General features: G+C 45.9%; 1 protein-coding gene across 1 annotated transcript in view; it reads right to left on the bottom strand.

The window, feature by feature from the left end:
* Nucleotides 1-5,917: 5,917 nt before the first annotated feature.
* Afg1l (AFG1 like ATPase) overlaps nucleotides 5,918-26,868 on the bottom strand; it is a 160,620-nt gene continuing 139,669 nt past the window's right edge. Inside the window, exons 11-13 of the mRNA XM_051164152.1 lie at nucleotides 11,448-11,588; nucleotides 8,308-8,418; nucleotides 5,918-6,057 (exon numbers count right to left, since the gene is read on the bottom strand). Coding sequence (XP_051020109.1) covers nucleotides 5,932-6,057; nucleotides 8,308-8,418; nucleotides 11,448-11,588 — 378 coding nt within the window. The 3' untranslated portion in view covers nucleotides 5,918-5,931. The remainder of the gene's footprint in view (nucleotides 6,058-8,307; nucleotides 8,419-11,447; nucleotides 11,589-26,868) is intronic.

The following is a 26,868-nucleotide window of genomic DNA, read 5'->3' as shown; positions in this document are numbered from 1 at the left end:
GCATGATGACACACCCCTGTAATTCCAGCGCTCAGGAGGCTGAGGCAAGAAGAGCAGAAGTTTGATGTCACGTGGGTTGTCTGGAACAAAACAGTCCATTTAGAATAATATTTACGTAAAGCATACTTTACTTACTATTTTTAAAATATATTTTATTAATTTATTCATATTACATCTCAATTGTTATCCCATCTCTTGTATCCTCCCATTCCTCCCTCCCTCCCATTTTCCCCTTACTCTCCTCCCCTATGATTGTGACTGAGGGGGACCTCCTCCCTCTGTATATGCTCATAGGGTATCAAGTCTCTTCTTGGTAGCCTGTTATCTTTCCTCTGAGTGCCACCAGGCCTCCCAATCCAGGGTATGTGGTCAAATATGGGGCACCAGAGTTCGTGTGAAAGTCACACCTCACTCCCCACTCAACTCTGGAGAATGTTCTGTCCATTGGCTAGATCTGGGTAGGGGTTTGAAGTTTACTGCATGTATTGTCCTTGGCTGGTGCCATAGTTTGAGCAGGACTACTGGGCCCAGATCTGCCCATCATAATGTTCTTCTTGTAGGTTTACTTATTATTTTTAAGAGTTACATTAATACTTTACCAAGCTGAGAAGTTACTTCCTTGGGCATGGCTTCCCCAGGAGAGGGGATGAGCAGGCCCCCACACTTAGCGCACAGGGGATGAACACAGGGCTCTGCAAAGCACAAAGCTCTGGTGAGGAAGCAAGGCAGGGCTCTTTGCCTCCGGTAGGGCGAGGCACAGGCACAAGAAAGTGCTAGCTCAGCCTTGAGGTAGCTTCGAATCCTGGGATTACAGCAGACGTTGGCGGTCCCTTGAAAATGCTCCTCAGTCAGGTACTCAGAGTCAAGAATCCCTGTCCTGCTGAACATCAGGGTCTCACGGGGGATCATTAGAGAACAGGGGTGCTGAGCACCCCCTCTCCGAGGATGCCTTTGTAAGTGGCCCTAGTGAGATTTCCCTGTCAGTTCACGCACTGACCACGAGATGGTGCCCTCTTCATTAGAAATGGCTGACTTCTGCCAACCGAGCGAGAGTCTTGGGCTGTGCTCAAAGAACGGATTTGGGTGTGTTGTAGTCCCCATCTCTCCTTTGGAAGTCTTGCATGATTACAGTAGGTGGCCATTTTTAGGGTCCACATCCCCTGTTGCTAGGAGTCTTGGCTAAGGTCACCCTCATAGATCCCTGGGAGTTTCACTTGGCCTAGGTTTCTTGCTCATCTTAGACCTGCCCCCAGCCCGACAACCAACCAATTTCATTTTTTCTCTCTCAGTCCTCCATGCACGTGATCCCTACTGCTTCCCTCCCCACCTCCTCCCCCATCAAGCTCCCTCATTCCATCTGCCTCTCATGTCTATTTTATTTCTCTTTCTGAGTGAGATTCAAGCATCCTTCCTTGGGCCCTCCTTATCACGTCTGTGAGTAGTGCTGGGGTCTCCACGCAAGGCTTTCCATGCTAGCCAAGGCTCTACAACTCAGCCACACCCTAGCCCTAAAGCTTAGCTTTTGCTTTTCACATTTTTCTTTTTAAATAAAAAAATTTTGGTCTGTGGATTGTAGCACAGTTATCTGGTATTTTATGGCTAATGTCCACTTATAAGTTGAATACATGCTATGTGTGTCTTTCTGGGTCTGGATTACCTCACTCAGGATGAAAACGTTGGCCCAAAATTTGCCCCGCCTACAAGATGTGCAAGGATAAAGATGGGATAGAGATTGAGGGAGTGGCCGAACTTGAGACCTATCCACTGAGAGAGCCAAGCCCTGACACTACTAATGATATTCGACTATACCTCCAGACAGGAGCCTAGCATAACTGTCCTCTGAGAGGCTTCATCCAGAAGCTGATAGAAAGAGATGCAGGCAGAGCTGGGGGAATCTTGTGGAAGAGGAGGACAAAGGATTGAAGGAGCCAGAGAGGTCAAAGACACCACAAGAAAACCTATAGAAATCAACTAATCTGAGCCCATAGGGACTGAACCCACAACCAAAGCGTGTGCATGGGATGGGCCTAGGTCCCCTATACAGATGTAACAGATGTGCAGCTTGATTTTAATTTGGAGTGTAAAGTATATAAAGTAATTAATAAAAAAAAAAAAAAAGAATGGTTTTGGATTTCAGGACATTCCTCGAGTGTCTCAGCAAGAGGCCTGCGTCCCTGGGGTGGGCTGAGTACTGTGGGCATGTTCCTCTGTAAGAAACCCCTGGGGGTGGGCTGTGTCTTCAGTCTCGCATTCCTCAAAGATCGATAACGCGCAATAGCCAAGGACTGAGCATTTCTAATTATGATTGCTAGTGCATTATCCAGTCCAGCCTCTACCATCTGCCACGAGCTTTCTACTGCTTTCTTTAAAACAGTCCTTTGAAAAAAAACTGAGGCAAAGAGCACAGATGTGTTCCAGGTCGCACCATAAAAATGGGCAGCAAAGAGTTTCCTGGTTCCAGACTCCAAGACCTTCCTAAGGTCACTTAGGTCACAGTCAGTGCCGAGATCTGGAAAGTACAACCCTAAGGGGCGACGTCTCAGGGTAAGCTCAGGAAGAGCTCCCAAGGCCCGCCTTGCCGTCAAGTGCACACAGAGCCTGTGGTTTCCTGCTGCAATCTCCAACAAGCTCTCAAGGTATAAACCTGGATCTTGAACAAAGAACTGGAGTGGGGGCACTGTGGCCACCAATACCATACACTCAGGGACAGTTCCTTTTTCTGTTGGTCCTCTGTCCATCTGTCTATTCATCTACACTGTCTTTTTAATTAAAACAAAAAGTGAAAAGCAAAAGCTAAGCTTTAGAACTGGGGTGTGGCTGAGTGGTAGAGCCTTGACTAGCATGGGAGGCCTTGTGTTGAGATCCCAGCACTACACACAGACACACAAAGATACATAGACATGCACAGAGATATACACACAGACACACACAGAGATATACTGACACAGACACACACACACACACACACACACACCTTAAAAAGGAAAGTTAAACCACTTTGTACTTGAGCTCAGAATGATGGTGTGTGTTTGTGTATGGCTACTCATCACAAGTCACGATTAAACAGGGTTCTATTTTTCAACAGGGTGAAATGGCACGGGTTTGTAGCTGGGAAACATGGAAAATGCCACTCTCCTAAACCTTAGTTTCCTTACCTGTAATTCTCTTTGTAGGTCTCCTTTTTAAGCAGAGATTATTAAACTATCTAGTGTTAACTTGGGACATAGTGAGTTGTTTTCTTCAAGAGATTATTTTTAAATTATGTGTATGTATGTGCATGTGTATGTACATGTGCACGTGTGTCTGTGCCTACACGTGCACGTGTGTATGTGCACGTGTGCCTGCACGTGCACATGTGTGTATGTGCATGTGTGTCTGTATGTGCACATGTGTATCTGCATGTGCACATGTATGTTTGCATGTGCACGTGTCTGTAAGTGCACATGTATGTGTCTGCATGTGCACATGTGTGTCTGTAAATGCACATGTGTGTAGGTGCCCTGGAAGAGCAGGGCTAGGAGAGAGCAGACTTGGAGGCAGCTCGCTGCTACTATGGGTGCTGGGAAGCAAACTCAGGTCCTCTGCAAGAGCAGTGCACACTTTCAAGCACCGAGCGTCTCTCTAGCTGTGATACAGTGGCCACTTCCCGCCTTTCTCCCGTCACTTACTCTCTTTGGGATTCACAGTGTCTCACATTAATAAAAATATCTTTCAGGGAGTGATATAGCTCAGTGGTGGAGCACTCGCCTAACATAGGGGAAGGCCCTGAGTGTGTAGACAGCACCACAAAGATCCATCCATCTGCCCATCCACCCCCCATATACCCACCACACACCATCCATCCATCTATTCACCCACCCATCCATCCATCTGCCCACCCAACCACCCACTCACTCATCCATCCATTCATCTATTTGTCCATCCACCCTCTCATCCATCCATCCATCCATCCATCCATCCATCCATCCATCCACGCATCTGTATGTACAGGCGGAGGTTACACCACATTTAACTTTCAGACACCCTAATTCAGACTTTTTTCCACGCTTGGCCACTCATCTATCTGCTTGACATAGAAGCATTACTATCCAGAATAGAATGACGCAGACAGCTTAATAAATGGCAAATAGCCTCAAAGAATGTATTTACAATGATTAGAATATGATTGTTTGACTAGTCTCCCAGTTGATTTTTACATCATTTGAGAGTTCATAGTTTTTCTTTTTCTGAAGAAGGATTAAGAGGGCCTTTTTTGCTGGGTGGTGGTGGTGCACACCTTTAATCCCAGCACTCGGAAGGCAGAGGCAGGTGGATTGCTGTGAGTTCAGGCCAGCCTGGTCTACAAAGTGAGTCCCGGACAGCCAAGGCTACACGGAGAAACACTGTCTCGGGGGGGGGAAGGGAGGGCCTTAAAAAAATTTTTTTTTTATTATGTGCATTGTGTGTGATAAGTACAGGCGTGGGTGTGACAGTCAGGACAACACTGAGAAACTGGTTCTCTCCTTCAACTGTGGGTCCCAGGGATTGAACTCACCGTGCCAAGATTGTGCAGCAAGCCCTTGTGTCTGCTGAGCCATCTTAACCGACTCCAAATTTAAGCCTCTCTTTCTCCTCTAAAAACAAGACTAATTCTTTTTACATTTATGTGGGTGTGTGCTAGTCTCTGTGGGTATGTAGGCATGTATATGTGGGGGCCCTGGAGGCTAGAGAGGACATCAGGCCCCTTGAAGTTAGAGGTACAGGTGGTTTTGAGCCACCTGACATGGATGCAAGGAACTGAACTCTGAGATCAGCAAGCGTTCTTAACCTAAATCCCTGTGGTGATAAAACTTAGCAAAGACAGGCTTTACCTAAACGAATCCGAGAGGCTCAATGGAGGAGAGATTAGCTTTACAGAAGATTTGTCAAGGGTCCTTTCCTGTTTCCTACCGGGTTCAATTCTGCCACTCAGCATCAAGGAGAATGGATTCTGCAGGTATGGAGGAACAGTGAAGTAGCCCTGGGTGATGGGAGGTAGCCTCAGGTGATGGGGGTAGCCTTGGGTGATGGAGGGTAGCCTCAGGTGATGGGGAGTAGCCTCAGGTGATGGGGGTAGCCTCAGGTGATGAGGGGTAGCCTCGGGTGATGGAGGGTAGCCTCAGGTGATGGAGGGTAGCCTCAGGTGATGGGGGTAGCCTTGGGTGATGGAAGGTAGCCTCAGGTGATGGGGGTTAGTCAGTCCACCTTGCTGCTGGTGTGGCCGTGGCTCTGCCTCCTCCATCACTCTCCTAGTCACATTCCTGGTACCTGCCCTGCTCCTTAGCTGGAATTTCACGCTTGTTCCTTGCCTGATGGCTTTTAAATCCATGTCCTTATGAGATCAGGCACCACCTGCCAACCTAGGTCTAACAGATTAGACATAGGTTCTCTCCAGGCCTGGAGATCACTGCAGTTCACTGCCAACCAACAAACAGAAATGCAGGGGCCAACGTAAAATGCTTTCCCCTTCGGTTTAAATGTCCAGAAAGCTTCCTTTGTTTTGAGATGAAAAGTAGGATTCTGCCTGCTTCTTATAGCAAATGTATTTCTAAAGTGTGACTACTGTGCGGCCGAAGCTTAGAGACGCTTGCTCAGGCATCCTGCGTTCGCTGTGTGTTTATGTTCAAGGTTCAGTCAGGAGCTAACACGTCAGGTTCTGCAGTCATCTTCAGGAGTGATGATTCCACTTTACGATATGGAAATTAAGTCCAAATAAATAGGTAAAACATGGATCTGCAAAGACTTCTTCAGCACCCGTCATCTGCTGCCTCAGATGACAGTCCGAGGACAAGTGCATAATTGATGAGAAGGAAGTGACCTGGTCAAGTCACACAATGTGGGCTCCCAGCCTTAACCAGTGCCTTTTTTTTTTTTTTTTTTTTTTTTTTTTTTTAATTCATGTGACTGTGACAGTTACTTCTTGCTTCTGTCCCCTTCAATCCAGTACTGCTCAGTCTGCATCTCCGTGAGCCGGGAAATCGTGCGCTGAAATGCAAAGATTTCCTCTTCTCCGGTAAACATGGAGAGCCCCGCTGAGTCCTGTGAGCGGAACAGACAAAAGCCAGCCCCAGTGAAAACCGAAGGGAGACGTGTGCATTAAGTCCAGGTTTAAAAAAAAAACAAAAAAACCTTAGGCTTATCCATTTAGACAATATGTTTTCCCTTATTTTCTCATGTCAATCTCTTAAATGGAACTAAAGTGTCAATTGATCTAAACCGATAGGTAATCAACAGAACCAGAAGGAAAAGAAAAAAAATGTCAGATCAAAGTTGGAACAGAGAATCCAAGGGCAGAAAGTTTTACTCAGAATGGAAGTTCTCTGCAGACTCTAAAGGAACATGCTAGAAAGAAATCTCTCCCCAAAAGCAGCTAATGGCAAAAAGATGATAGTTTTTCCAGGCATGGTGACTTACACTACAATCCCAGAACTCCATGGGCTAAGACGGGAAGATTAAAAACCTCACAGAGAAAAAGAACCGCCCCCCCTCCACAAAACAAAACAAAAACAAAAGAAAGAAAGAAAGAAAGAAAGAAAGAAAGAAAGAAAGAAAGAAAGAGAAACCCCAGCAGTCCAAATAAGTTAGGACGTTCCAGAGAACAAGCCAAGGAACCTTTTCTGGACTGAGTGGCTGAAAGGTCCTGTGGGTCCCGGCTCGGGAGAACCTTCCTGAAATCTGAGCTTGCAAAGATGAGAGCTGCTTTTGGCCCTCAGCCACTGGGATATTTGGTCCCCTTGCTGAGGGGTGTGCTGGGAGCTCTCCCACTGTGAGGCCAGGCAGCACCCCGGGGCTGGATACAACATGGAGGATGGCTTTGGTTTTCCTTTCTCTCCTTGGCCGGTTGCTCTTAAATTCTTTCAGATCCTAAGCCCATCTTCCCCACCGGGTCACTGTGACTTAGGACCCTGAAGTTACATTCCTTGATCTCTCCCTGATGAGCACAGCTCACTTGGGCCTCTGTCTGAGCCTGACTCTTGTGGAAATGTTAAGAGCCCCTGATGGGAAGCTAATTTGACTGACTAGCCCCTCAGGCACATCCAGTGAAATCAGCAAAGGTAACGACTGTACACAGGGATTGCTCTTTGAGAGGCAACAGGGCTGTGGCTCCCACACGGGACAGGGGTGGGGTTAAACAGTTATTCCTACACGACCACAGTCTGAACATTGAAACCTTGATACTCAAAGAAGTGGCATCAGGTGACGGGGCCTTAGAGAGTTCATTAGGACTGGAGAGTGAAGTCCTCAAGAACAGGAATGGTGTCTTCCTAAAAGCAGGCCCAGGGAGATCCTTCCTTCCTCCCACCACGTGATGCATATGACAAGACAATTTGAGCTCAGACTAGAACTGTGAGAATCGGCTTCCATGTTGGGTAAGTTCTATATGTTACAGTATTTTGCTCCAGTGGCCTGAAGAGGACACACAAAGCAATTGTGCTTTCAAAGCTCACCTGTTAAAGCATTCTTGGTCCCTTCCTCTCAAACTCCTAGGATGAATACTGTCTATTCAAGTCAACAAGACCTTACCATTGGGCCTAGAAGAATGTGATCCCAGTTCTTAGGGTCACTGTTGGCAATTAATTTTTTTTTTTGAGATTTAATTATTATTTTTTGTTTTACGTATATGGGTGTCTTGCCTGACTATATGTCTGTGCAGGGTACATGTAAGCCTGAAAAAGGCATCAGATCCCCTGGAACTAGAGTTACAGACAGTTAGCTGCCATGTTGGGGCTGGGAATCCAACCCAGGTCCTTTGGGAGAACAGCCAGTGCTCTTAAGTGCTGAGCCATCTCTCCAGTCCCAGGGCTGACAATTTAACTTTTGACTAACAGGTCAATGGTTGGTAGCTGATTAATATAGTCCATAGTGCTCTCACAGAAGAAAAGACTCCTTCTGCTTGGCCTGGTATGAACGCAGAGTCCGAACTCCAGAACAACCCAGACCACCTCAGTCTGTTTCCTACGGAGCATCCCTGAGCCTGGTACCCAGAGGTTCTCTACAGATGTTTGCTTAATGAGAACTCTGGGAGTGAAGCGTGGATTTCTTTTTGAATGAAGCTGGGGACTTGCTAGGTACACTACGGGACTCTGTTGCTGCTCTGTGAAAATGAAGCATTGGCCTACCCACTCACCAGGGGCTCCGAGACGAGACTCTCTATTGAGACAAAGCCAGCCAGAAAGCATCAATTCGATGGTTGACTATACATCACACTTCTGCAAAATGTAGCATGTACTGAACCTCAAGCCATCAAGCTGCTTTGTAATAAAACAAAATCAAGTTGATATCACCTACCTGGCTCAGCCCCAAATCATCCATCAGTATTCTGTGCTCCAACTCATTGTCATGATGCTGATGCAAAAATAAGCTTGAGATGGGAGCTGCCGCACAGCAAATTATGCGTACCTGAACCAGGAAAAGAGCAGACAGATGGTGGGACTCCACACTCACGCTGAAAGAACGGTGTCTCACCAAATGAAACCTGTTTGACATGTAAGGAGCTTGGGTTTTTGCTTTTTGGATGTCTGTGCTTTTTCCTAGTTGTTTGTGGTCAAGCGATGCTTGAAAACCACGTAGCATTTTTCAATGCCTTTCCACACGGCTTCGCCCGATGTGAAGCAGACCCAGGGAACCGCAGAGCTACTCCAGGGCTCTTGCCTCTGGTGCTGTGGTTTGGATGTCCAGAGCATCTCCAAAGCTCGTATTGAAACACTCCTAGTGCAAGACATTTGAGAGGAAGGACCTTTGGGGACATGGTGGTTCCACGTAGATCTGCCTGAAGCCCTTTCTCTTTTTAAGATTCATTTTCCATTATTTATATCTGGTGTGTGGGTACGTGCATGGGTGCCTGCAGAGTTCAGAAGAGGGTGTCAGATCCCCTGGAGCTGGAGCTGGAGGCAGCTGTAAGTGGCTGGCATGGCTTAGGGGTCTCTGGAAGTGCAGTACTCACGGTCAGCCATGGAGCCATCTCTCCAGATCTTTTTCCTATTAGCTCCTGCCAGGGCCCTCTTCAAAGAACTTTACCTCAGCTTCCTTTGTGTTTGGTGAATATGTAGACACAATCACAGCTTGAAACCAATTTCTATCTTTACTTAAAAATTTTTTTTTACTTTGTATGTATTGGTGGTTTTGTCAGGTCCCCTGGAACTGGAGTTTCAGACAGGTGTGAGCTGCCATATGGGTGCTGGGAATTGAACTCAGGTCCTTTGGAAGAGCAGCCAGTGCTCCTAATCGCTGAGCCATCCCTCCAGCCTCCAGCTTATATCTTTTGTATATTTTGTGTCCATTAGTTTAGAAACAAATAGTACTTGTTTTTCATGTCATTTTGTTCTTTCAGGCAGATGTAATGCAGATTATCCTGCAATTCACTATATTCCTGCCTCTTCCTCCCCCACACCGGGACCACAGGCATGTACACCATGCCTAGCTCCAACACACATCACTCCTGATGTTTAAAGAACCCATGTTTGTTGTGAGCCTTTCAAAAAAAAAATCATCATTTAAGTAAACATATCAATACTTTAAAACAACATATTGACTTTAGGGACTTGCACTCTTGTTTTAATAAATTCTTTCAGTCACAAATGACACATTTTTCATTACTTAAATGGAAACGTCCTATTTCATACATCTTCATGAATACGTTCTAGAATAATGTCTGCTTAATGCTCTCAATTTCTGAAATAAGATAATTTTGACTATACTTTAGAAGAGAGTAAAAATCTCCAAATGTGTGGTTTAGTTGGCAGGATGCTGGGGGGGGGGGGGGGGAGCTTGAGTATTCCACCACACACTGCCAGGTAAAGCTTTTATTCCTTTAAACAAGTGAAAAGGTGGGAGAGGATTGAGAAACAGGCTGAGCAATGGGGAACAGATTTTCTTTATGGCTTTTCCAGCGGAAACATAAACAGTGTGAACCTTTACCCTCTATTCCAAAGCCACATCCACTATTTTCCTCCAGAAGCCTTGGCCTTATGAAATCGTAACAGCAGCCGGTGGGCAGAGACCCACTGTGAGGACAGGGCAGTGCCTCATATCCTGACCTGCTCATACTGACTTCTCTGCCTGCCGACAGAGACTTTTCCGAGCTGTTTCACCTGAGCCCGCAGGCTGCCCTTCATGCTTAGCCACTCTTATCCCAGGCTGACCCTCCTGCCCTGTGCTGGAGCAAGCTCTCCATCCCCTGACATTCATAAGGAACGTGCAAACATGAGCTTCCGGGCCCCATGCCTGGCACTCCTTCGCTAAAGCGGGCGGTGGAGGGGCTCAGGAATCTGGGTTTTAAGTGTTCCTGATGGTTCTGACGCAACTAGACCCCAGAGGACTTCCCTAGGCCTCTCTCCACTGTTCTCGTGGTCCTCTTCCTGTGTCCTAGTGGCCATCTTGAACTGGTAACCCAGCACGATCTCCACAGACGCGTTGCTGGGACCCTGGGCCCTAGGCTCCGTGAGGGCAACCGCCAAGTCTCAGCTGCCACCGACTCTCAGCTTAGCATCTTGCTCAGGGTGGCGGGGTCATTAAATGGATAAGGAAATAAAACATTAAACTCTTGCATCTTCTGTTCCTGGCCTCCTTCCCGACAAAATCCCCTCGATTTTAGAATTACTGCTTAATTCTAGCAAAGGCTGGGAAGGGAAATTTAGAGTAGTTTTTTTTGTTTTGTTTTGTTTTTTATGCTTAAACTCTTTTTACTGTGGGTATCTTCTTTTTAGGGCGCTCACTGTGAAGAGGGGCTTGCCTGGGTTGCAAGCTCACTGCCTGCCCGACTAAGTCTTAAGTATTTTCTATGGTCATTTCACCCTCACAAAATCACACACATACTATTGTTATCCTTCACTTCCAAGGAAGGCAGCTAAATAAAGCTCAGGGGCTGAGCCTGGAGCCAGCGTCTGCTCCTTAAACCACTAGGGTACACTGCCTTTTGTGGGCAGGCAATGGCTCTGCACTACCAGCTGAGAAACAAGGATTAAAACCAGAGCAGCATGGTGTCTCTAGCGAGTTAGTTTCTGGGTGGTGGGAGGGGCGGTGGGGGGCGGGGCTTAGGGGCGGGGCCATAGGCCACATTTCAACAAGGCAAAGGGCTATTCATCATTCTTAGTCCAGCCATTCCTTCGGATAGCACTGAGCCCTGAGCACTGAGCACTAAGAACTCAGTCTGGTATACACAATCTACTTGTAGGACGGTGGGACATTAGTGCAGTGGCAGAGCGATTTGTGATGGAGGCTGCCACTAGCTGCCACGGCTTCTAGTAGGACGTTCACAGCATTCAACGTGCATAGTCCACACAACAACCGTCTGCACGTACCCCTATATACAGATAGGGACACTGAGGCACAGAGCAGAAAAGGAAGAAGTACGGCCAGGATTCGAACCCAGATCATCTGACTTCAGGGCACACGGTGTTCAGTTCAGTGAGAATGGGGTCCGTCCTTACCTTGAAGTCATAGAAGTTATCAATGAGAGTTATGAATCTCCGTGCTTGAGTCCGCTTTGCCAGTGAGAATTGTGGAATGTTCCGCACGAACACTGTATCAAAGTTCTTTGACAATTCCAAATAGTCACTAGCTCCCAGCGGCTGTAATTAGAATAAAGAAAGGGTCATTGTGTCTTCTTTGGATTCATTTAATTTGAAAACTTGTCACAGAGTGATTTAGATGGTAACTTTGGGGTAGCTAGACCGGACAGGGCAGTTTTTGAGAGTTGCATAAGGAAACAGGCATGTCCATAACAAATGGCTAGAAGGGCCCCTTGCTGTTCCTCAGCTTTCCCTGCCTGGAGTCTCCAACCCCAGATCTTGTGCCCCACCTTAGCTGAGCCATGACACTCTCTTCAGCTGTGGAGGGGTTCCAGGCTTTGAGTGGGATCATTTCTGGTTTACCCCTGTTGCTCTTCCATGGGCCCCTCCTGCCGAGAAGAGCTAATTGTGCCTGCTTTGAATGCTGTGTATTAACTGGGCACTTGAAGTTCATTATGTGGTCTTTCTGTCCCTTGGCTGTCACATCTAACCAATGGCCATTCATTTCTGCCCTGTGGTTTGGGGTGCAGGCCAGGGGTGCACCCCTCACACCTCATGAGTGTGAAATAACACTTAGCATGGTGGCTGGGGCGTGCCTCAGAGTCTAAACCATTTTTGTTATTGCTTTTGAGAAAAGGGTCTAAGTCACCTAGACTGGCTGGGAACTCACTATCTAGCTCAGGCTGCCTTGGGACTCACAGTGATCCTCCTGCCTCAGCCTCTGGAGCGTGGGGAACGGCAGGTGTGCACCACTCTGCCATTTTCATGATTATTACTATTTTGAGCTTGAGTGGCTTACCTAAGGCCAAACGAGCCTGATGTGTAGAGAAATGTCATTCCCAATGGGAACTAATTACTTTGCTCTATCCCTGGCCTGCACTCCAAACCACAGGGCAGCTTCATGCATTTGCCTTACATTGGAGCCACGGCAGGGACCTTGGGAGGACTTGGAATCACCACTCACAGAAAACAGTGCCCCGAAGGTACAAGGGGAAGGCCAAATGGTGCGTTAGTGTAGGAAAATGGCATTCGCAGCCCTACTGCTCCAAAGCTATGTCAGCTAGGATCGCCTCATCTTCTGTAAATCAGAAAGCATATACAAAAAAAGAAAATGTATACCCTCATGCTTGCTCTGTGGTTCTTATAATTAGGCTGGCGCTTTGTACTTGGATGCGATTCTTATCAACGCAAACACACGCCCAGGGAAAGCATTATGAGAGGTGCCTGGAGTGCTGAGGGCAACTGGAAATCACAATTGTGCCCACTCAGCTGTTTCACAAATTACACACCTTTGTCAGTAGGTTCTGCGGTTGCCATTATATTAGCAAATACCAGCCCCCCCCCCCCCATATCAGGAAAACAATTCTGTGCTCACTCACATAAAGAAAATAAAGCATAAACTAGGATCTCTCTCCTTTACAAACAACAGTCACTGGGGAAATTTGAAGCTGCTCTTTAATGCGCGCAAATGCGCGCACACCGGGATGACGAACACGGTCAAGAGAGCGGTGCTTATGCCGCAAAACTGGCTCATGCCAAATTCCGCTGCACTGTCCCATGGTTAGGAAGGTAAAGGCAGTGTTCTATTTTATTTTACCACATTAAAACCTTAGGTTAGGCCAGAGACAGAGAGCAAGGTTTCTTTCCTCTTTACAAATACCAGAAAGAAGAATAAAATGTTCTCATTAGTGAAGACTTTTCCAAAGAAGTAAACTCCAGTAAGATGAATTTTAAATATAAAGGGGGACCTTCTGGGCTGGGGTGGAGCTCAGCTGGCGGAGTGAAGGCCTCACGGACAAAAAGCCCTGAGTTCCATCTCAGTGCTGCCTAAGCCTAGCATGGTGCACCCCTGAATCTCAGCACTGGGGAGGTGGAGGGAGGAGGACCAAGCCGCGGTCATCTGGGGCTACAAAGTGAGTTTGAGATCAGCCTCTGACACGTGTGACTTTGTCACTTGGGAGGCAGACACAGGTGGATCTCTGTGAGTTGGAGGTCAGCCTGGTCTACAGCGTGCATTCCAGGGCAGCCAGGGCTACAAAGAGAAACACTATCTTTAAAACAGAAAAGGAAACAAAGTGATCTTTTTATTGGTAAGTGTTTCTCATAGTGGCTTTGTTGTTTAAATGGCTACAAAGTATCACTTAAACGAAAAAATCCAGGCCTGAATCTGGTGACGTACATGGGTGCTTAATTAGAAATGATGTTTCATCTGACAAGATAATTGAGGGGTGGTGAGGTCGGCTCCGAACAGATCCCTCTGAAGTCTGGCTTTTATGGTAAAGGAGATTCTATCTAGCAGGTTTGTCCAGAGGAATCAACATCCTGACAGCAGAGTAAGTGCTGAGGAAATGCTGGTCACATGTGGATTCACTAAAGAGGGCACATGGACCACTACTTAGCGTGCCACATTCTGTGCACAGCTATTATCAGTAACAATTCAGTGACCCTGTCATGAGGTCATGAGGTCAGGTAGGTAGCCTCAGGGAGTGAATAGCTGCACTGGCCCAGTCTGTCCTCTTACCATGCTCTCAGGCTCTGCACATAAAGTCAAGCGTAGGTGACAGCTTCTGTAGCAGGCTCTGTACTCAACACATGGGGAGGGGAGGAGCCTAGGCCCACACTATGTTGGCCCTAACTTAGGAAGTGCTTAATATTTATGAAATAAGTCAGTAAGGAGATACATTGATAAAACGCAAGCCAGGCAGTGGGGTGAGCCAGTTCTTTCTTTTAAACTCACTGGCCTCCAAAACAGTCACACACACACACACACACACACACACACACACACACACACACACACACACAGAGAGAGAGAGAGAGAGAGAGAGAGAGAGAGAGAGAGAGGCTGTGTTGGCCTCAATTCTCTGTTTCCAAAGAAGTCTTTGTTGTATACCCTAACACACATAGACAGTCTAGAAAGATGAAGATCAAAATATTAAAGGTGATTATCTTTGGATAGTAGAGTAAAATGTGAGTTTTGTTTCTTTGTTCCTTTTCATCCCCCATCCCCATGAACTTGTGTAACTTAAGGCATACTTTTCTCAGAGAGCGGAGATCATCTCTATAACAAGCATTCATGTCTCTCTCTCATCTACGTTATATTGTAATATTTTCTTTCTTTTTTCTGTTTCCCCATCCCTTTGTTAAGTTTTCTTTTTTTCTTCTTTTTTAAAAGATGTATTGATTTATTATTTATACGGTATTCTGTCTGAATTTGTGGCTGCACACCAGAAGAGGGCACCAGATCTCATTATAGATGGTTGTGAGCCACCATATGGTTGCTGGAAATTGAACTCAGGACCTTTGGAAGAGCAGCCAGTGCTCTTCACAACTGAGCCATCTCTCTAGCTCCTTGTTAAGTTTTCTTAAGCTTTTTTCAAGGACATTTAAAAAGGAAAGAAAGTATATCCCACCTCTCAAAGTATTAGGTGCATTATTTCACTTTAGAATAGGAAAACTGTAAAATGGAATTTCTACATTATTACATATAGAAATATATCATTTAACTGTCATGTTTGCCAGCATAATTATGAAGTAAAAACAAATTCTACATTCAACGTTCGAAGGATAAATGGTCCTTCAGTGCTTTATCTAAGATCCTATCTCATTCTTTCTTGTTTTCTATCCCTATGTTTAAAATCACAGTCAAAACCAAGAGTTGGTCATTGTTCTGCACTCAATCTTCCATCCCGTCTACAGTAGATGCCCTGCGATGGGACACACCGTGTGTATTTATTGGTGGAGTAATGTTTAAGTCCTTGAAAATGAAAAAGAAAAGAAAAGAAAAGAAAAAGAAAAAAAAAAGGTGTTTTTAAAGATTTTAAAACCGGTGTCTCTTAAATTTCTAATGCTAATTAAAATTCTTTTATTTTTAAATTGAAGAAAGAAAAGAAAGTATAATTGAATACTTTTTTTCCTTTCCAGTTGAAGGAAAGAAAATTGACATTGAGATGATTTGAGTTAAACAGTTACATTCAACTGGTGCAACTGAACGTAAGACAGAGAGAGTGGCACTGTTCCCCAGTAGTCAGTTACTCCCCCTTCCCCCCTCCCCCTCCCACCCTCCAGCCCAGGGGGCTCCCAGGACTGAGCTTAGCCCCTCAGGTTGGTGGCAAATGCATCTTTCTGAGAAGCCATCTTGCCAGCCCACCCTCTACTGAGTTCTTAATTTGGTCAAGTTTTTGGTTATTGCACTTTACAGTTCTAGAATTTCTGTTAGGATTTTGTGTGTGTGTGTGTGTGTGTGTGTGTGTGTGTGTGTGTGTGTGTGTGTGTCTGTGTGTGCGTGCATGTGTGATGGGGTTCTCTATGTAGCCCAGGCTGGCCTAGAATTTGTAATCCTACTGTCTCAGCCTCCCAAGTGCTAGATTACAGGTCTGTACCACCATGCTCAGATGCCATCGTCTGCTGCTGCTATTACTACCACTACTACTACTTATTATTATTATTATTATTATTATTATTATTATTATTATTATTATTATTATATTAAAGTATTGAGATGTCTTTTTTTGTTTTCATTTTAAATTTTTTTTCTCAGTTTCCGCTGAACTAGGTGAGACCCCTCTCCCCCCGACTCCCTCTTTTCAAGACAAGGTTGTTCTGTGTAGCAGAGCCTTGGCTGTCCTGGACTTGCTTTGTAGACCAGGCCAGGCTGGCTTGAACTCACAGAGATCCATCTTCCTCTGCTTCCCGAGTGCTGTGATTTAAGGCGCGCTCCACCATGCCCAGTAAGATGTCTCTTTTTAAGGCTCCTAAGTCCTTTCCTAAATTCCCAAACCCAGTTTTTCCCTGTCCAAAAATGCTCCTGAGTACGTCATCCGAGCAGTTTAAGCACCATCATCTGTGGAGTGGCAGGCTTCACAGTCCTGCCTGCTCTCACTCACTGTCCTGTCTTCTGTTTCGTCACTCTTTTGATACTGGAAAAAAAAAAAAAAACTTGTAGAATAATATAATCAAAGTTCAAAGCTGCGTGTTTTCTGACTACTCAGCACGACATTCTGCTAACACCCACGGTACGGCTGATTCGCTGCAGCGCCACTTTGCTCAAATGAAGTTACTCCACACTCCACACTCTGCGCAAGCGGGCAGTTAACTAAGTCTCTTGACAGCCCCGCTCTCTTATTTCTGTCCCGCTCACCTGAGAGGCTCCCCCAGAGCAAGCTCAGCTTACTTCTATTTTAAAAGATTAACAGTCTCCGTGTTTTGCTCCTCTTGAACATGTTCGTTTAGTGATGCTCCCTGACCTGCCTGGGATGCGGGTCTGGCAGGGGGCATCAAGTCAGGCTGGCAGAAGGGGGAAGTGCTATGACCACCACAAGCTCTGGCCCAGAAACAGGGGACCCTCACGTCCTTACTCATCTACTGGATGAACAGAAAGGACTCTGAGGACTTCAAGGTGGGTGGAGGACTTACAGGAAGGGTGGTAAAGCCAGTCTGCACTGGGCAGTGGAGTGGGCAGGAAATGCATGCTGATTTCTTAACTCTCCACAGTTAGTCTACGCTGATATTTCTTTCATCAGACTTCTCCACGGTCTAGGCAGCAGAGGTGCGCATTGGAGCCCATCTCTACTGAAAGGACGAAACTTCTAATGTTTCCCTCCTTCCTCTTTTGTAGTTCACACTAGGCTCAACTATGTAGTTGAAGCTGAGCTCATGTGCCACCTGTCTCCACCTCCATACTCGGGGGTTACAAGCGTGCACACCCACCACTGCTGGGTATAGCCCAGGGCCCTTGCACACCAGGGAATACTGAATGTTTTCTGGTCTGGATAGAGACCCTCATTCATGAGTATTTCTCCCTTGGAGTCCCTGCCTCTAGAGAATTCTTTTGCTTAAGAAATCTATATGCATTATTCCAAGGAGGAGGAGGAAAATCAAAATATCTCTTCAAGCTGGGCGGTGCCCACACCTGCAGTCCTGACTACCCAGTAGCTGAGGCAAGAGAATTGCTTGAACCATCACAGATTTGAGACTAGCCTTAGTGCAAGCCCTTGGCTCAATTGGTTTTCTCTTTTTCTTTAGACTATCACTTAAAGGGTGTTTAGTAGAAGCTGCATTTAGCCACGCTAAGATTGAGGTTCAGTCTTTAAAGGCACTGTTGACAGAGGCAAGCTTCTCACTGCATAGCCGAGAAGGATTAATTTAAAAGTTTCATCCAGAGTCAACATTTGATATATTTTAAAACAGCCTTGTGAAATTTCTTTCTTATAGTTTTGTTATTTTCTATATTTTATTTAATTTTTGACAATTTATATATATATGCAATGTATTATGAATATATTCACCCATCACCGTATCTGAGCCTTCCCCCACTCCTACAGAGCCCTTTCCTAACTAGGTCACACACACACACACACACACACACACACACACACACACACCATGTCACTATGTAGATCTGGTGGCTTAGAATTTGCTCTGTTAATCAGGTTGGCCTCAAATTCACAGAGGTCCACTGAGATCCACCATTTTCTGACTCCTCGGTGCTGGGTTTAAATAAAGGTGTGCACCACCATGACTGGCTGCTTCATATTTTTTCATTATATAACATACAGAGGTGAAATGTTTTTTACTGAATCACATATTGATGACAGTGCTGCAAGGCACACAGATGGCATCACGTTTGATGGCTGCCAACCATTAGAGAGACTACAAGAGACTATACGTAGATAATGTTGCCACCTTTTCCCCTTTTTCCTCAAATTCAGTGTTCAAAATTGTTTGGAAGGATTCAAATGTATTGATTAAAAAAAAAAAACTTCTAGAAAAATTATAAGTGAAAACATCTGACATGGTTTTGGAGAAATGAAGGATGCCTCTGCGAGGTGGTCTGCACATGGAAAGGGCTCCAGCTGTTCTTGTCCGCCTGTCTGTACCCACTCAGGACTGTGATTATGCACCTAACCCTAGTAAGACATGGGTGGAGGGACCCGCCCACTTCCCAACCTGGCTAGGCTTTTGTAATCCTTAGAAGGTGGCAGAAGACGGTTTTGAGTTCTAAGCGTACGTCTCAGCACCTGAGGTTTTCCTACCTAGGTCAATTGCTGCAAAAGCAGAGAACACAGAGAGGAGGCTAATTGTCTTGGTGGGAAAGCAGCAGGGCGCAGGCAGAGCTGGCAGGCCCCCAAACAGACAAGAGTCCAACGCAGATCAGCAAAACTGCAGATGCCGAAGCTAGCCCAGCAGAGACCAAAAAGAACATCCCAGCTGACCAGGACGCCAGAGAGCAGGACTAAATGCTTATTGTTTTAATCCCCTGGGTTTTGGGGTGACTGATTATGCAGCAATAGCTAAAGGACACATTCTACCCATTAGAGAGCGCTACGGCAGAATTTTGTATTCTTGTTGTCATTACCACGCTCAGCACATGTAGAAAAACTGTGAACTAGCTCTTTCCGTTCTAAATCACTGGTAAGGGCATGCAACTACAAATTCTGCAATTTACTCAATGCCATTTACTCCTGTCTCGACTTTGAATTTTTATGCCATGGTATAAACTTTATTTTCAGAGATAAAGCTGATGACTTACTACACACAGGAGCCAAGTGGAAAAAAGTTAGAGAATTAGGTAGCATCCCGACAGGATGCAGGGAGACCCGGAAACGACTGAGCAGAAGCTGTGAGTTGCACGGAAAGAAGAGAACGGCACGAAGAGGACATTAGGGGAGATTAGGGATGGCTGGAATACCAACGAAGCATTTTAGGAGCACTCCAACAGAAATATGAATGTAGGATTTGAACTGACAATTCACAGAACAAAAAGAAAAAAAATCTACATAAAGTATGAGGGCTACCAGACAAGTGGAGCGAGGCCCATGCATACGCAAGGTCCACAATCACCGAAGAAACACAAAGCAACACTGACAGGCCATTTCCCTCTCTCTCTCTTTTTCCCCAGGCCATTTCTCACAGGTCAGTTTTGCAAAAGGAAGTCAACTGCTGCTCTACGCAGGCAAGCGTGTGACCAGACCCCCCCCAACCCCACAGAGGAGTAAGCTCGGTGTCCCACTCAACGAGGAGCCCTTTGCAAGGTGGAAACCTGACCCAGTCACCACACTTCTAGAAAACGGAGCAAAGTAATTGAAATCCAACAAAAGGCTCTGTGCACATAAGGATACTTAGAGCTGTGTAGCCAAATGTAACCTCGACATCTGATGGGGACAGGACTGTTGCCAACAATGTTGTGAAAAATATTTTACGGTATGAAAGTACACTTATGATAAAAAGTGAGCAAAAAATAAAATAAAATAAAAGCACAGTGGCGCAGGACAGTAATCTCCGCATTTGGGCAATAGAGGCAAGGGCATCAGGAGTTCAAGGTCATCCTGCCATATATAGTAGGTTTGAGGCCAGGCTGGGTTAAGTGAGAACCTGTATGTGTGTGTGTATGTATGTATGTATGTGTGTGTGTGTGTGTGTGTGTGTGTGTGTATACATATATATTTATGTATATATATTCCAATAAAATACTTCTAAATTAATTATGACTTAGATGAGGACTACCATTAAATCCTGTAAGAGCTCTGGAAGCACACTGACCTTTTGGCCACACTAACAGAAAACTGACTGCAGACACTGGGTTATCATGGCGGCTGCAAATGCTTATACTTTGATTTTGCATTAGCTCATCCTCCTGTGTAAGGAAGACACAGCTATGATACTTTCTGAAACTGTGATTGATATTGTGAATTCATGCATTGTGCCCTATGAATAATTAAAGCACATGATTACTTCTGAGTACTAAATGGCACTTCAGTTAGGAGTATCCTTGAGTATGTTATTCACGCAGCAGTATCTGCGGCGGATTCTTCCGCTAGATAATAACGACATTCTCCATCTTTCTACCTGAGCAATTAAAAAGTTTAATAGTCTTTGATGCGGCTAGTTATCTGGATAATTTTCTAGACAGGAACAATTAAAATCCACTTATTCGATGGTTTGTGCATTCCCCACTATTGTCTCAAACTCTTTGTTTCTGTGGAAACCTGACGCAAACTTAAGGAACTTTAAATCCATAATGAGTTTGCAAAGAGCATTTGTTTTCCTTAATTACCGGGAGTATACAGCTGCATTATATGTAGCCGTTTCCCTGGCAAACTTTGAGGAGTAAAGAGCTCGCTTGCTCTCCTGTGGGAGAAGCAGCACAGCTGGCTGCTTTCCTTTGACCCTGGTGCCAGGAGTGGGGATTTTCTCCACGCACCGTTGCCAGTGTGAGACACCCTACCCCTGGGCTGCCCCCTGCCCTCCAGTGAGCTGCCGTCCACTTCAGCATCTGCACAGGGGCTGTCAGCTTGAGTCTCTCTTTCCTGGCCTGGCTAGAAAGCTTATTCTACACCATTATTTCAGCTCAAGTAGGATGATTATCCTTTCAAGCCCTGTCTAGATCACACCACCATAAGAGTTACCCTTCATCTATGTAGCTCTTTCTTTATAAATCCCTTGCGGTGCTACCCTGAGAGCATCTCGTTAGACACGTGTGTGTGTGTGTGTGGCATCCTGCTTTGTTTACAGCAGAAATGGCAGATTCTCGGTTTCTAAAGTACCCCAGGAACAAATGTTTGATGGGAGTTAGACTCAGTATGTCTTTCTCAAAACAAACCAAAAGCACCATATGAGTTGACAATAAACAACTTATAGCTGTCAGACTCCAAATTTGTAATTAGAAAACAGAACACGGAAATGTATCAGCAGAGTATTTCCCCAGGAGTCAGATCCGAGAAATCTCAGGAATATGACGCACATAAGACCCAGCTAGGGAATACCTCACTGTGCTGGGACATTCTACCAGTTCTCACAAATTCTACCCAAAGGTGCTCTTGAGAGTGTTGACGCAAACGCATGCCCGATACTCCTGGGGAGTCACATCTTAAAAGTAAGTGTGTAGAAATGATGGCCAGACGAAGCATTGAGACGCAAGGCTAGAGGCTAACCTCCCCTCCTGAACCAGACTCCTGCAGTACAGAATGCTCACACTCTGCAGGAGCCTGATTTCTGAGATTCTGGAACTGACAACCCCCTCATGACATAAGTCACACCAGTAAGCGCCACCATGTGACAAGTGCTAGGCTTGGTTTAGTCCCGGGAGGACTTACCGCTTAGCTGAGGCGGAGGCAGCAGGGAGTTCCCATGGTTGGCAGAAAAGCATTTAACCTATACAGCCTGTGGCTGGGAGGGAAAGGAAGATACAATGCTCACCAGAGGCAGCACTGAGAGAACATGGAGAGGGGGCAGCAGAGATGGGGCAGCAGGAAGGACAGCGCTTGCTACTCCTGCTGCTCTGAATTCAGTTGTTAGTGCTCACGAGGAGGAGCACAACCACCTGCAACTCCAGCTCTGGGGGATGTGGTGCCCTCTTCTGGCCTCCATGGGCACCTGCACATATTTGGCATATACTCACACAGATACACATAAAATAATCATTAAAACATAGAAAGAGGAAACTAGACTTATAGTTACTAATAAGTATCACATATAACACACATGTATATATTACAAACACTAGTGCACTGGCTGGGCATGGTGGCCCACGCCTTTAATCCCTGCACTCGGGAGGCACAGACAGGTATATCTCTGTGAGTTTGAGGCCAGCCTGGTATACAGAGTGAGTCCAGGACAGCCAAGGCTATACAGAGAAACCTGTCACAAAAAAACAAAACCAAAAAACCCATGTGCAACCAAAGATAATATATAAAAACTGCAGAAGCAGCTCCATGGGGTGGGCTCCAGGATCAATGGCATCTTACTACAGTTCCTCCTTGTTGCTGACCAGGGAGGGGTATCCAGGTGCTGAGCACACATCTAAAACTCAGACGACAGTGAGAGACACCCTTTTGGGAAAAGTAATAAGCTGGGTTCATCCACACAACAGAATGAAAATGGTGAATGGATTCGTGTGGCTCACGGACAGGCACTGAGGCACTCAAAGACTTTTAGAGCAAGCATGTCCTGCCTGGGTGATGCTAAACCTCGTGTTTTCAGCTGTAGTTTGAGGCACACTGAGGAGGTCGCCTAGAGTCCACGAGAAGCAAGGCCACCTCTTCAGTTTGTTAGGCTGGGGCGTAATTACGGGCCTTCCTGACGCAGGCTAAGCATGTCCTGAGGTTGCCCCACTGGGAAGCTGTGCTGCCTCCCTACATTCTCCTGCTAGCTCTCGTGGTCTTACGTTTATGAGTTAAGGTGTTTTATTTTATTTTTTTAGAAGCCACCGGAATACTCTGGATCACTAGATTCTGTTCCTCGTGGCTCCTTTGTTCTTCAGGGCAACATCCTCGGCAGAACAGGTTCTGGAAAAATGGGAATACGTTTACATGAGTTGGCCAGTGTGCTCCATGCAGCGTTTTAAATCTGTGCTCCTTACATCCAGGGACCCAGATAACAGGCTTTGTTTTCCAATGGCATACCATCTATGTATGTGATTGCTTCTATAATTATTCCAAGAGTGGGAGGGGCCGTTGAGAGAGTAGGATGTGGTGACAGGACAGGGATAAAGCTAAGGCCTGGTACTCATGCTCCACCTCCGAGTTTCACCCCGGGCCTCACAGGCTTGGGCCATGGTGTTTTAGTTTCTACTGATGGCCTGGGTAGAGCTGGGGTTACAGGCACATTCTTGTAAGCGCTTTACTACTACTGAGCAATATCTCCAGTTTAATCGCCTTAAGGGCTATGGTCTTAAGGGCAGTGTAATGCAGTCCTCAGCTGTTAAACACATAGAATTACCTCTTTAAAACAATAAGGATTAGCATAGCTTGCATAAGCAACTAGTTTTCTGCAAAATATAAATCTGGATATTAGCAACTGAGGAGATGCTGGGGGGCATCTTCCCTGGCAAGGGGAAGAAAAACAGCCCAAGTGGCTGGAGAACCATTTCACAACCGCATTTATTAAAATAATGCTATAATAATTCCCCCTTTTTTTCCACTCATAAAGATATTTTATTAGCTGGCTAACCATTTTTGTGAACATCTCACACAGAGGACGGTGATATCTGACGGCAGAAACTACAGCAGATGGATGATAAATTGTATGGCCAGCCCTGAAATGTTCCCATTTTCCCATGCTCTATTTTTAAATGTAACGCATTAGCCAGACATCTATAGGGTAGCGGCCAAGTGGTTGACAACAGCATGCCCCTGCCCAAGTGACAAGTCAGTACCTACAGAGCAGCACTTGGCCACTTACATAACAGGGCCTCCTGATGGTCCCACAGCAGAGGGCAGCATTTGCTCTGTTTGTGAGGTGAAGGCGAGCACTGTAAATGTCTCTGACTTTGGGATCTTTCCAGAAATTAGGAAGAACACTCATGCAGGAACAGGTTCCGGCCCCACCAGCCGTGGGTTTGCACAGGCATGTCAACTGTGAGGTGACCCATAGATGCTCCTCTTTGGGAATCAGAGCTAAGTGGTAAGGACGTGACATTTAGCATATTAAAGGGGGGGGGGGGCGCGTAAGTCAGGGAAAGGCTTTAGATAATGGAGAACTTGTTTTAAATGCCAGGATTCGAATGTCTGATCATGGCAGAGCCATGTAAGTGCAGAGGTGTCTGTCCTTGTCTGTTTGGTCCGCAGCTCAATGGTTTGGGGTTTTGCTGTGGTTTGTGTTTGTTTGGCATCCTTTGAGAAGGTCCACTGGGGACAACTGAATCTTCTTAGGCTTGGATATTTGAAAAGGGCAATCAGAACTGGAAACAAAGTGGACATCTAAGAGTTATTATTCTCCCTCTCATTCGCCCATGTTTTTCACGTCATGAAAGTGCTGGGTAAAAATGCTCATTCATTTGAACAAGGCTGAATGCCTCTCCACGCTGCTGAGTACACAAAGGGCCAAATCCTTCAAACCATGAATAACCATGGAGGGAATTATCCACGCCATCTTCAACCTTGAATTATCTGCAGCCCAAACTTTATCAAAAGATAAGCACTTAAGGAAATCCTGGACAGCCTTACCCCACCCAGTCTCTAACACTCAAAACTTTTTCTGGCTGGAGAGATTTTCAGTGATGCTAACTTGCAGGATGCTGCTTTGACCCCACAGCCCCAGCTTTGTGAGGGATTTTCTGGCTCCTGGGAGGAAATGGGAGTGACTCTAGCTGAGACTCCTAGCAGTGGGGGATAAGGAGACTGGAGCGGCCACCTCCTATACCCAGGCAGGACTTTCAGTGGAAAGAGTAAGACACCAACCTACCCACAAAACCCATGACCCAAAATTTACCCTGCTAACAAGCTGTGCAGGGATAAAGATCAAGTAGAGATTGAGCGAAGGGCCAAAGAATGACTGGCCCAACTTGACACCCACCCCATAGGAGAGAGCCAACCCCTGACACTCTTAATGATACTCTGCTATGTTTGCAGACAGAAGCCTAGCATAGCTGTCCTCTGAAAGGCTTCATCCAGCAACAGATTGAAACAGATGCGGAGACCTACAGCTAAACATTAGGTGGAGCTTGGAGAGTCTTCGGAAGAGTTGGGGGAAGGACAGAGGGACCCAGGGGGAACAGGTACTCCACAAGAAGACTGACAGAGTCAACTAACTGAGGACCATGGGGGCTCACAGAGACTGAACCACCAACCAAAGGGCATGCACTGACTGGACCTAGATCCCCTACACATATGTAGCTGATGGGCAGCTTCGTCTTCAGGAGGACCCACTAGCAATTAGAATGGGAGGTTGTGTCTCTGACATAGACTATGTTGCCTGCTTTTAGATCACTTTACCCTAGCTAAGCTGCCTTATTGGGCCTCAGGGGAAGAGGACACACTTAGTCCTAATGCAAGTTGATGTGCTGGGGAGGGGTGGTGGTGGTGGAGCTCCCCTTCTTTGAGGAGAAGTGGAGGGGTGAAAAGGGGAAGAGGGTGGAAGGGAGGGACTGGAGGAGAGGAGTGAGGGGACTGCGATAGGAATGTAAATTGAATTAAAAAAAAAAAAAGATTAACACACATGAAAGTTAACTGAGGTGGGAAATCCCACTCAGAACAAGGACAGCACTATTTCATGGCCGGGGCCCCAGACTACCCTCCTCCCCAAATCTCTGCCTCCTTCCTGCTGGGATCACAGTCACATGCCACCAACCTGGCTTTTTTACTTGAGTGCTTAGAATCAAACTGAGCTTCATGCCTCTGCCCGACCAGCTCTTTACTGAGCTGCCTCCTCCCCGCCACCCAGTTTTCATGACTACAATAATTTTGCTTCCTTTTCTTTTCATCTTGCTGTTGTTTTGTTTTTGTTTTTGAGACAGAGTCTAGTGAGGCCCTGTGTAGCCCTGGCTGGCTTGGAACTCACTGTGTAGACCACAGGATCCTATATCTGCCTTCTGAGTGCTGGGACCACAGGATTGTGGCACCATGCTGACCTGCCAGTGATTTTCCTGTCATTTTAAATCTAGTATTAGGCATGTATTCTTCCAAAATTTTAGGTTTATAATATTTTATGGTTAATTTGTATTTTTAATTATGTGTGTGAGCAAGAGTGGGAAGTGGGATTTAGAGTAAGTGCATATTAGCACGCTGCCCTTGGAAGCCAAAAAAGGGGTGTCAGATCCCTTAAAGTTGGAGACAGGTGGTTATGAGCTGCCTGGTGTGGGTGCTGGGAACTGAACATGGTCCTAAGCAAGAGCAGTCCTTGCTCTAACTGCTGAACCATGTCTGTATTTTTAACTTCCATTTGTTTCTTTTTTGTATTTTCAATTTCTCTTCTAAGACTTATGTTTTACTCATGACTAGCAGTGTATTTTCCTTTATACCTATGAGCATTTTGAATATACCTATGTCACCACCACCCCCACTTTGAGATGACTCTAGTTAGTCTAACACTTGCTATGTAGATCAGGGTGGTCTTGAACTCACTAAAATCTGCTTGCCTCAAGGTACTTTCAGACGTTGTCTAGGGCTGGTGAGTGGCTAAAAAGGGTAAGGACACCTACCAGCAAGCCTAACGGGTGGAGCTCAATTCTGGGACCCATGTGGGGGAAAGGGAGAACCCACTCCACTGCCCTCTGCTGGCCACGCACATCTTGCCGTGCAGCCAGCCCTCCCCACTAATAAACAAATGTAATTTTAAATCTTTACCTTCAATATCAACGTTTGTATCACTCTCTGCTGGTGGCGCTGATGTGGGGTTGTATGGCATGTGGCAGATTATTAGATATACTGATTTATTTTAATGTTCCCAATTTAGCAGATAATTAATTTAGGCAGTCTCAGATTTCAAACTCTGTTTTCTATGAGACACCGCTGACACTGCTGTCCAAGCTTTTGCCTTTTCCTTGCACAGGCTAGCCTGAGATTTGAGCATTGACTATAAGAAGATTTTCCCAGGCTACTCCTTTGTGATTTTTTTTTCTCCT

Source organism: Acomys russatus, chromosome 21 (assembly GCF_903995435.1).
Source record: "Acomys russatus chromosome 21, mAcoRus1.1, whole genome shotgun sequence".
NCBI classification, from domain to species: domain Eukaryota; kingdom Metazoa; phylum Chordata; class Mammalia; order Rodentia; family Muridae; genus Acomys; species Acomys russatus.
The sequence above is the reverse complement of the archived record's forward strand: the minus strand, read 5'-3'. Positions and strand labels throughout refer to the sequence as shown.